At 39.3% G+C, this 12,602-nt stretch overlaps 1 protein-coding gene across 1 annotated transcript in view; it reads right to left on the bottom strand.

The window, feature by feature from the left end:
* Positions 1-12,602, bottom strand: part of TRIO (trio Rho guanine nucleotide exchange factor) — a 905,131-nt gene that overhangs the window by 418,917 nt on the left and 473,612 nt on the right. Inside the window, 2 exon segments of the mRNA XM_030209962.1 lie at positions 2,328-2,494; positions 9,199-9,394. Coding sequence (XP_030065822.1) covers positions 2,328-2,494; positions 9,199-9,394 — 363 coding nt within the window.

The following is a 12,602-nucleotide window of genomic DNA, read 5'->3' as shown; positions in this document are numbered from 1 at the left end:
ATTATGGGCTGCTCATGTCTTTGTCAGTGGGCAAACTTACAAAATCAGCAAGGGATCAAATACTTATTTCCCCCACTGTACGTCACGCGATGTTCCCTGGTGGTCTAGTGACGTCAGGGCAGGAAAGAGCCCCCTCTTTCCTGCCCAGCGCGCTCCTCTCCGTTCTCCTGTATGCTGCCTGACGGTCTCGGCGAGATTCAAAATGGCCGCCGAGACTTCAATTCTCGGCAGCCATTTTGAATCTCGCCGAGACCGTCAGGCAGCATACAGGAGGACGGAGAGCAGCGCACTGGGCAGGAAAGAGGGGGCTCTTTCCTGCCCCGACGTCACTAGACCACCAGTGAACATCGCGTGACGTGAGTAGGGGAGGGCGATCCCGAACTCGGACAAGACGCACCGGATCACCTAGGTTTTAGAGGAGGGAAAAAGGAAAAAAAATTTTTTTCCTATTTCCCTCCTCTAAAACCTAGGTGCGTCTTATGGTCCGGTGCGTCTTATAGTCCGAAAAATACGGTACTTGTACTACAATTTGACATGTCAAGCGCTTTCGACATGGTGGATCATGGAATACTACTTCATATATTAGAATATTTCGGAATCGGAGGCCCAGTCCTCAAATGGTTTGAGGGATTCCTCACCACCAGATCCTACCAAGTAATTACAGACACCGAAAGATCACCTCCATGGACACCAGAATGCGGAGTTCCACAAGGCTCCCCCCTCTCACCAACCATCTTCAACCTAATGATGACACCTCTAGCCAAATTACTAGCCGATCAAAACCTTAACCCTCACATATATGCTGATGATGTCACAATCTACATCCCGTTTAAACACAACCTAAACGAAATCACCAACGAGAGCAACCAAAGCTTCAGAACCATGCATAGCTGGGCAGACTCATTCCAGCTAAAACTCAATGCCTAGTACTCACCTCACAATACAACACAAACAATTACTCCACTATAACCACACCATACTGCACCATCCCAATATCAGAAAACCTGAAGATTCTTGGTGTTACCATCGACCGAAACCTTACTCTCGATAGCCATGTGAAAAACACGACAAAAAAGATGTTCTACTCGATGTGGAAATTCAAAAGAAATCAAACCTTTCTTCCCGAGAAACGTTTTCCGTACTCTGGTCCAGTCCATGGTTATTAGTCACCTGGACTACTGCAACACTCTATACGCTGGCTGCAAAGAACAAACTATTAAGAAACTCCAAACAGCCCAAAATACCGCAGCCAGACTCATATTTGGAAAAAACAAATACAAAAGTGCGAAACCCTTAAGAGAAAAACTTCACTGGCTTCTACTCAAGGAACGCATCGAATTCAAGATCTGCATGATCGTACACAAGATCATCAACACAGATGCCCCACAGTACATGGCTAACCTTGTGGACCTACCACCCAGAAATGCCAAGAGATCAGCCCGCAAATTCCTCAACCTGAATTTACCTAGTTGCAAAGGAATTAAATATAAGCAGGCATACGCCTCTACCTTCTCCTTCAGAAGTACACAGATATGGAACAGGTTACCCCCAGCCCTAAAAACCATAGACAACCCAAGTAACTTCCGCAAATCTCTGAGGACACATCTCTTCAATAGAACCTACAAAAAGAAACCTTAGACACAAATTCACCTCCCAATCTATCCTACCTAACACCACCCTCTCTAATTTCACACCCTTTTTCTGCATACTTTCGATTGTATCCATTATTCTGTCATGGCTTTGTCATAACAACACTCTGTAAGCCACATTGAGCCTGCAAATAGGTGGGAAAATGTGGAGTACAAATGCAATAAATAAATAAATAAAATCAGCTGAAAACAAGGTATACAATTTAATTATCTGCTAACTCAAGGATCTAAGCTAACACTAAGGTAGTGAGTCCTTGAAACTTGATACAGCTGTTTATGATACTCTTATAAATATTGTGTGTCCGTTGTGTCAATGTGGGATTTACACATTCTCAGGACTGCCTATTTCACCTTACTTTCTGTCATATAGTAACAGACTTTTCTAGGGTTGGGCTAGCAAATGGCTCAGAATATTGTAAAAAGGTTACTTTAAAAGATGTTGCTTTGCAAGACTCCGTTCTCCAAATTATACCCGCCAACTTGCCTCCAAAAAACTCCAATACTTTTCTGAGGGGTTGGCTCGGCTCTGATATTAAATGATTGGTACTTAAACACATTTAGAAATACAATTTATAATGCGGTTGTAAAAGGCAGCATAGCTCTAGCATTAAAAAAAAAGGGATCAGACATGCAGCTGTAGATAAGATGCAGGACAAGTTGAGTTTCTCCTCTTCTCACCTGTTTTACTTCGGCCTGAAGATGGCGCAGTTGCACACACTGTTCCAAGTGCTTGCGGTGCTGTTCTGCTGCGACATCCAGCTCCTGCTGCTTCTCATGGAGAAACTCCAGCAAGTCCTGGACTCTTGTTGCCATGTCCACGTCCCTGTCACAGAGAAGCTCCACACCTGCACACAGACAAAAAGGGACAATTACTCTTCAGTGCTGGACTGACATATAAAATTATCAAGGATTACTGGTAAGCTCCTAGCCCCCCCCCCCCCCCCCCCCCCCCCCCCCAGGATGATGGACTACCTCTAAAAGGAATGTGATAATTATGTAAACTACTTAGGCACTGATGTATCTAGCAGTGTATCAAATTATTAAATTCAATCCCATACCAGAATTTTAAAATATTTTTACAAGTTTACCCTGTCCAATAAAAAAGATAACTTATCGCCTACACAAGTTTCAATCTGCCCTGTGCAATAATGATCCTGATATACCAAAAGTGAATTCTCCATTATAGAAATGAATGAGTGCAGCACATATAGTTCACAAATGCATTACTGCTAGGGCTGCACAAATCTTGTGCATATGTATGCATACATTTGAGAAATTTTGTGAACTCCCCAAGATGGTCTACATTTTATCCCAATTTATGCACAGAAAGCTCTCAAAAAGGGAAAAGAACTCACTGAATAAAGGACCCAGACAAGGATCTTTGGAATACAGATTCAACAAAAGAATGCAATAAGTATCCCTGAGTGAAAAATTATGTCAACCCCTCCATGAACAGCAATAATTTTAATTAAATATTTCCTATTTCAGGCTCTCAAATTGTCCTTGATTTTGGTCCATTCAGAACCGTTTCAGCTTTGACAGTGGAGGGCTTCCTTGAATGAACCCATCATGGCATTTCCCATCTTGCCACATTTCAATACGGATTTCGTTTATTTATTTATTTATTTATTGCATTTGTATCCCACATTTTCCCACTGTATGGCAGGTTCAATGTGGCTTACATATTTGGCCATTTTAAACCACAAAATCTTTTGGCCATTCAGTAGTTGATTGGCTTGTATGTGTTAGTTCCTCTGCTGCATGACCTACTTTCAGCTCTGCTTCAGCTCACAAACGGCCTGACATTCTCCTTTAGAATTTTTCAAGAGAAAACGGAATTCATGGTTTCATCCACGACTAAAGCAGTCCTGGTCCTGATGCAACATAGCAGCTCTGCACTAGGAAACCTCCAATATCAAGATGAGGTTCTTAGTTCAGAAAGCAGCATTTGACACTTGCCAAAACAAAATGCACGTAGTTGTGACTGAAAAGGTTCACAGAAAATATAATAAAAACTCCTGTAGGTCATCAAGATGCACTTTGCTGCCCATCTCAAGTTCTACAATGTTCTTTTGAGAGAGCAGTGGGGTTTTTTTTTGTAGTTGTCCCTTCATGCACACTACTCTCCATTATTTTCCCCTGGCGGCTAAGGCATGAACCCCTTCTATCAGTCATAGTAAGAGAGACCAGTGGATCTTAAAATATTAAACTGGGATTTTGCAACTTTGTGGATATTTGGATGACCACACCTGGAGAGTTACTGTAGTCTGACATTTTCCATATGTGAACTGACACTGGATGGATGTAACCCTCAAGTGTTCAGAAACGGTTTTGTAAACCTGTACAGAGAGATGAGTACCACCTACTCTCTTTAAAGGTCCTTTAAAATGGTTTTGGATCATGGTTTGATGCATGCTCACTAAGTTTTATAGTGACCTTTTGCATTTTTGTATAGGACAGGTTGCCCAAAAACAGTTTAGCAGATTTACTCTGGAAAGTGGCTTAAGCAATACCCAATTTTTTTAAACATCTGATTCTAACTAGACAATTAGTTGTGTTAAAGTATCTAGGGGTTCACTTACTATGTCACAAAATCAGTCTTAGTCCTATGTGGTACATTATTGTCTCTCAAACACAGAATCGTTTAATATACACCCTTTTTAAGAGAGGATTCATTTCAGTAGGACAAGGGCATCATGGTAGGTACATCTTCACCAAAATTTTGAGCATATCTAATTCCTCCTCCTCCCCATCTTGATATGATGTGCTCGTATCCTTTCAGTACTTTCATATTATTTTATACCATTATGACAGTACAAATGCCAGGAAAGAAAAAAACAGATTGTCTAAAGCACCCTGCCCCTGTGTTTCCTTCCACTTAAAATATATTTCTGCATTTTCATTTGTTTTGCAATACTAATGAGTTGCTGTTTAATTCACTCTCAAACTGTGTATTCCTATAATGAGGGGGGGGGAAAGACTTCTGTAGATGATATTTTAGAAAATTTTGGAGCACCACACCACAAAAATATTAAAGTTGCTTTTTAAAATAACACAATTCTTTTAGAATCACATCTATCTGTTGTGGATGATAGTATGAACATACACACTGAAGACACCACCACCCCCACCCCCCATGCACACAAAGTCTGTGGGTGGCAATGGGGACTATTCACATCCCTACCTCCTTTGACTTATGGTCGTACTACAATTACCATCTACATCCCCATTTTCCTCCTCAAACCATCTTGGCATAATTAGAAAATGCTTGTGGCTATTTTATGGCAAAGCCTGCCGATCACGTCTGCTGTACTGTCTTGTCTGAAAGCGCTCTGGTCACGGAAATCTGAAGAACACGCTTTAGCTTTCATTATTTCTTCAAAGTGCTGAGAAATATATCCAGTCAGTTAAGTAACTATATACAGCAACGCACAGTGGCATGCGATACACATTCCAATAGCCTGAGCACAGGGTGGGTTGCAAGGAATTTGCTGTGACACATATGACTGCTGTCAACCTTATAAGTAAAATGGTTATCCCGAGCTTTGGTTTAACAACCTCAACAAACCACAGCAGAACAATGTGTGGCCACATGAATTGCACAGTCCTAATAAATATGTTAAGCATTTTTACAGATTATACTGCATACCAGTGTCTGCTTTAACTTATTTATACGTGTGATATATTAATTATATACAAAATTCATTATGTACAAAAATGTTCCATCAAAAAATAATCTGAAAACAATTGTTTGCTAAGAGTCACAAATATGACAGCGCTTTTCCTTTACTACACTGGTTGCCAGTAAAGGCAAGGGTTATTTTTAAATTATAGTGGTATAAAAAAGTGCCCCCCCTTTCTTGATTTCCCCAATTACTTAACATCTGTCACAATGAATGGTTTCTGATCATTAAACAAAATGTAATACTGTATTAGACCAAAAGAACCTGAGCAAACAACAAAGTTTTTAAATTATTTAATTGATTTAACCCTAATCTGACCGACGGACCCCAACAAATTTTTATATTGGGCTATTTTTGTGCTACAGTCCCAAGCCATTTAAAGTTAGTATGATATATTTGCTTTACATCAGACATAATGGGACCCATGTTGTCCAAAGAGTTCCAACTCTTGACTCATCTGCCTGTAAAACATTATCTCAAAAGGTTTGGGGATCATCCAGGTGCGTTTCTGCAAATGTGATACGAGCATTGATGTACTCTTGGATAGCAGCAGTTTCTGTCTTGCTACTCTCCCATGAATCCCATTTTTGTCTAGTCTCTTTCTTACTGTGGAGTCATGATCTTAACTGAGGCTAGGGAGGCCTGCAGTGCTTCGAATGTTGTTCTGAGATATTTTGTGACCTCCCAGATGAGTTGTTGCTGCAATCTTGGAGCAATTCTGGCAGGTCAGCATTTCTGGGAAGATTTACCACTGCTCCAAGTCTTTTCCATCTGGTGTAATGGCTCTCACTGTCGCTTGGTGGAGTCCAAAAGCTTCAGAACTGACTTTGTAACCCTATCCAGATATATTTGAACAATTTTTTTCTAATCTCTTCTGGAATTTTCTTTGATCGTGGCACAGCATTCTTGTAGAAACTGTGGTGAAAACTCCATTCTCATGGTAGGGTTCAATATATAGCGAGGTTTATAATCAACAGGGCTAGCTGTAATCAAACCTGGCTGTGTTCTATCAAATGAATCTACTCATCAACTACATTTGGTGAACTGGTTCATTGCATAACTAAGACAGCAGTTACTTTTTTTACATTAGTGCTCGATAACTTTGTTTTATAAATAAATGAAGTAATTTAAAAACTGTTGTGCGTACTCTGATTCCCTTTATCTAATATTACATTTTGTTAAAGATTAGAAACCATTCAGTATGACAGACAATAAAGGGGGAAATAAGGAGGGGGGGAGAAAACTTTCATATCACTGCATGTTTAGTTTTTAAAATATTTAACAGATTAACATCTGAATACATTATCTTTGTTATCATTCCCCGATTATAAAAGACCATTACACTCAGGACATTACCAATCCGGAATAACAAGCAAAAAAACAAAACAAAAAAACAAAAAAAAATCCATTTGTAGAATGGACTAATTTTTGCATAGAAGGCAGGACAATTATTTGTCACCATATTTCATCATTCTATCAAAACAATGTTATTCAAAACCTTTATTTTTTAAATTTATAATATACCACCATGTTTAAGGCTTTTTAAATACGCAACTTTTTATCTGTAAACTGATCTAAATTGTAAAATTTTAGTTTTATTATAATTTGTTTTTATTATATGAGGCTCTGGATACCTTTAGGGAAAAATCATCAGCTTGTGGATTGTGAAACATTGCAGGAAGACCTTAGGAAACTGGAAGACTGGGCATCCAAATGACAGATGAAATTTAATGAAGACAAATGCAAAGTGATATACATTTGGAATAATCTGAAGCATAGTTATCTGATGCTAGGTTCCATATTAGAGTCAGCACTCAAGAAAAAGACCTAGCTGTCACTGTAGACAATATGCTGAAATCTTCTGCCCAGTGTGCAGCAGCCAAAAAAGAAAACAATATGCTCGGAATTACGAGAGGGATGCAAAATAAGACCAAGATTATTATAATGCCTCTGTATCACTCCATGGTGTGACCTCACCTTGAGTATTATGTTCAATTCTGGTCATCTCAAAAAGGAGATAGTGGAATTAGAAAAGGTTCACAGAAGAGCGACCAAAATGATAGAGAGAATGGAATTCCTCCCAAATAAGGAAAGGCTAAAGAGGTTAGGGCTCTTCAGCTTGGAAAAGAGACGGCTGAGTGGGGATATGATTAAGGTCTACATAATCCTGAGTGGTGTGGAGCAGGTGGAGGTTAATCGATTTTTCACACTTTCAGAAAGTACAAAGACCAGGAGAAACGCAATGAAATTACATGGGAATACTTTTAAAACAAACAGGAGGAAATATTTTTTCACTCAAAGAATAGTTAAGCTCTGGAATTCGCAGCAGGAGGATGTGGTAATGGTGGTTAGCGTATCTGGGTTTTAAAAAGTTTTGGACAAGTTCATGGAGGAAAAGTCCATAGTCTGTTATTGAGATGGACATTGGGGAAGCCACTGCTTGTCCACTGATTCGTAGCATGGAATGGTGCTACAAACTGGGTTTCTGCCAGGTACTTGTGACCTAGATTGGCCACTGCTAGAAGCAGGATACTGGGCTAGGTGGACCACTGGTCTGTCCCAGTATGGCTATTCTTATGTTCTTAAGCATTTGATTTTAATTCTTTTTCTTAAACGTCACATAACATCAAGGGTGCAAGTGATCCAAACCAATGTCCCCATTCTAAAACCCAGATATTCCCAAACCTGTCCTGGGGGAATTCCTAGCCAGTCAGATTTTCAGGATATCCCCAATGAATATCCCTGAGCTCAATTTACATATTTTGCCTCATTGGTATCCAAATCGCTCATGCATATTCATTGGGAATATCCTGAAAACCTGACTGGCTGGGGTTCCCTGGACAGTTTGGGAGCCCCTGCTATATATAACTCCTCCCGACATGTTGCAGACACCAGACTAATGCAACATACATCACAGCTCTACAGTCATGGAGCCTAAATAAGGATTGAAATGCTGTTTAAAAAGTTAATCTGAAATTTAAATACTGAAATCTAAAGCCTATGGCTGTGAAAGGATAGGAAGTAGTTTTGCTAAAATGTTTATTTATTGTTTTATTTATTTATTGCATTTGTATCCCACATTTTCCCACCGTATGGCAGGTTCAATGTGGCTTACATATTGCTAAAAAGGCGGTTACAAAATTTAGATTTGTAGAAGTCTAGTACATAATACAAAAGTACAATAAATGCTTAGGTTGATATATTAGCATATTGTGAGAGAGGTTAATATTATCGTTTTCCATTTCTGAACTTTTCATGATGTATGTTGGTGTGGGATTAGTCAGATCCAGGGGGGAAAGACTTCTTGAAAAGATGTGTTTACAGGTTTTTTATGATAGCCCTTCTGAATGCCCAGAAATAAGTCTATTAAAAAAAAAAATCCATTTTCATTAGAATAGGGGTGACTTAGTCCTTAGGTCACACCCAGTCAGTTAATTTGCATAAGATGGATACAGTGCATGACAATTTCTCTCATGCTTGTTCACCGTGGATATCCTGAAAACCTGCTGGCTTGGCTGTGTCCAAAGGACTGGGTTGAGACCACTGCATTACAATAAGGTTTATATATTTTTCTTGACTAGTTGTCAGGGACCTAACAAAATGAGAACAAATTAAAAGATCACATTCCTACTGGGAGGGCAAGAAAGCAGGACTGAAGCTTTAGCAGACTGATAAGGTAAGAGGCCTAAAATTGTCTGAAATCCGACTAAAAACTTACAGTCATGTTACACAGAAAAAGCAGCACATGGGTCATGACCAACATTTATAGGCCACAGAGCTTGAAATAAAATTAAACAAGGCCTGCTTGAAAGCCACCCTGACCGGATCCTATCCCTACTGCTGTGACATGGGCAGATCTATCTTACCAGAGGCCTGCACTTCGTTGACATATTGCAGCAGGTCCTGCCCTTGATGGATCACATCAAAGGTCAAGTTATTCATGGTCAAGGCCTTGTCCGCATGATGCTGGAGCCTTTGTTCTGCTATTGTCAGGTCTTCTGTGTCAAAGTCATTCATCTGCTGGGACAGTTCATCATTCCAAGACTCCAGGTCTGAGATGATCTGGAAAAGCAAGCGGGGAAAGGAAAACATCTCTTATCAGTGGGGTTTAAGCAGCAAGATGAACGGAAGTTTGTTAGTAAACCTTTTCAAGGAAACTTTTGCTATTTTTTTTTTTTATTGTAAAGGTGTGGAAACATTTGGATTTATTTCCAGGGTGTGATGCCTTTTTTTACCTTATCTATTTATCATGCTCATAGAATTACTACTGAGAAATACTGAAGAAGTATATTATAAATATGTAAGCCTGTTTCCCTCTTAGGGCTCCAAACAACAGATAACCATTAAAAGATATACCAATCTCCTCTCCACCTCACCTAAACTATTTCCAATACAATAAACTAACAGAACACATGCACTGAATTCTCAACTTTTCAGTAAATTAAAACAAAATTAGCTAAGCCTTCATAGTGTCCTGACTCCTAAATATTTAACTTCTGTTTTCCCCTCTAAGCTCTAGACTTCTTTCCTTTTTCAAATATTCATGTGTTCTCTCTTCACTGACCTTTGCCTGTGTTAGTATGGATTTGTAGCTGTGTCTGATAACATTTTCACAGAGGTTTTGTTTTAAAAGCATTCATTCACTAATGCCCATGGGATCAGTACCACAGGATTCTCTAGCTCTCTTTCTCTTTATAGTCACTAATGAACTACCAGGACGCATCAGGACCTGAGGTATGGTCTGATTATCAGTAACAGCTAATACAGACCTCAACCATGAATTTACTGCTGAGAGATTTGGATTGTTTTTGGTTCAATGGTTGGGGATTTTAAACCTTAGGCTCTACTTCTAAATTGTGTTTTAATGTATCATCGCCCACCCATTTCTCATTTCTTAAAATACATGATTCATATGTTCTCAAGAACACTGCAGCACACTTATTCCGTGGATTAGAAAATGTACACCAGCTGCATGTATATACCCTTGAATCCCGACACCTCTAATCAACTGACTAGAGATTGCATATAGAGATTAAATAAAATTGGGGATAAAGATGACACTGGGGGGGGGGGGGGGGAATCAAAGAATAAGTAAGGGATTTTTATTTGCTAGTCACAACCATCTGAACTCTGTTGGTGAAGAAATCTGAAATCCAATCTAGCACTGATCCATTCACCAACTCCCAGTGCCCCATAACCTTGACAGCAGAATCTGGTAATTAACTGTCAAGCAGGATAAGAATTTCAGACCCCCCTTTATTCAGCAGCCTATGGCAGATCATCAAATAAAGAGAGATGAGTTTCACTGCTAAGCCCTGATTCTCTTATCCAAAAAGCACATAACTGATTAGAAACCTAGCTTTCAATCAATTTTGATAAGAATTGAAAGTTTGAACTTGATCGATAATTAACTGACCACTCATGCACCCTCCTAAGGATTCTTTCTAGTAAGCTGAATTATCATACATTTAAACCAAAGTGTCCTTTTACTAAGGTGCACTAACTGACTGAGCGCATGCTAATGAATTAGTGTATGTTTAGTGCCATGTCATTAGCACACCTTAGTAAAAGGACCCCTAAATCTCATTAAAATTTCACCCATAAAGGGCAGAAGTAGTCAATACAGTCCCCCTTTGCCAATTTAGTCACCAATTTAGTCTTCTGACCCTTTCCAAACTGGGTAGGTTAAAAACATCTCAAAAATTCTAAACTTACATTGGTCATTCTCCAGGTCCAAATTCACACCTTGTAGGAAAGCCTGTTGGATATTAAGAATTTTACTCAAAATATAAAGCTCTCTTCTCACTAGATCGTCTCCTAATGGATCTCTGACAGTTCCTTAACACCACAGAACAACTTATGGGCAGAATTAATAGCCTGAAAAATATGTTTCCGTGAAGTATCTGTCTTTTTATTTTTAAATGCATGCCCTATGTTTCCAAATTTCCAGAAGCTCAGGAGATCAACTTTGTACCATAATCAAATCTATTTGTCTCAGAATCCCCTTCTCCATAACTTCTCTGGCTTGGACAATAACTTTATGCAGAACTGAAGAGACTTTTTTCATTCCAATCTACCAAATCTACACGTCTGTAGAAGGACAGCAGAGTTGGCAGTCGTTTCCAAGAAATATCGTTCACCATTAAGAGTGCATGCTATCTGAACATAGTGGGCACTCTTTCCCAAGAGTACACACATGCAAAATGGTTTGGCGCATGGACTCATACCCTCAAGTCTATAAAAGTCACCAAACATTGTGTGCGCAAATTTAGGCACACCTCTGATTTGTGTGCAATTATTGGCACTAATTAGATTTAATTGGAACTTATGTGTCTAAAATTTACACACAGTCCAAAAAGGGGGGTGCAGAAAAGGGAGGGTAATGGGGGTTTTGGGGAGGGTCAGGAGCATGAGTTTGAGTTACGTGCGTAATTTTGGTGCAGGCATTTGCTCCATGGTTTCATTGGTGGAAATGGTGGCGCCTAGATTTATGCACAATTTATCCAATACACATCATTTTATAAACCACAAAGAACTTTAGACACAGCTTATAGAATACTGCTTAATACGTGCTGTTAACGACATCTGTTACCACACAAACTTAAAAATTTTTTTTTTTTAGAATGCCCATCCCTAATAGCACACTCATTAGAAAGCTACGTTTCAGAAATCAGCATAGTGGTTTACTTTTAGTGCCAGGTTTTTGCACTACAATTACCTCCAACAGAATCATAGTGGACAAAAACTTCTGTGTTAAACCAAAAGCAAATTTATGCTAATGAGCTTAGTACAGAATTACTTCCTATATAGCTCAAGACTGGTGGTTTATTACTTCCCCTGAAAACTCATCTCATTTCTGGAAGTGAAGCAAAAACTTCTACAAGTCCATAAGAAGTTAAAAAAAAATCAGCACAGAATTCCCAAACAAGGAGACCAGGAGGAGTTGGGGACCCATAGATCCGAGGGCACAAACCCCCAAACGTCCAGCACTCCCACCCACAAGAACCAATGAAGTTTACCAAGGAAAATTACGTGCTCGATTTCACACCTGCTCTTTAATGGCAAAAATATTCTGAAATTACACATATATGGGGCAAATTTTCAAACGTACGTGTGTAAAAGCAAACCCCCTCAGACTCACCCCTAAAAATCAGCTCCACTCAGTGTAGGTGAACCTGTGTACATACAAGCTGCATGCATACAATTTTACAAACATATTGGGCAAATAACTTTATAAAGGCCTATTTCCACAGATAGAGCATTGTTTTAC

The sequence above is a fragment of the Microcaecilia unicolor genome, chromosome 1, assembly GCF_901765095.1.
Source record: "Microcaecilia unicolor chromosome 1, aMicUni1.1, whole genome shotgun sequence".
NCBI classification, from domain to species: domain Eukaryota; kingdom Metazoa; phylum Chordata; class Amphibia; order Gymnophiona; family Siphonopidae; genus Microcaecilia; species Microcaecilia unicolor.
The sequence above is the reverse complement of the archived record's forward strand: the minus strand, read 5'-3'. Positions and strand labels throughout refer to the sequence as shown.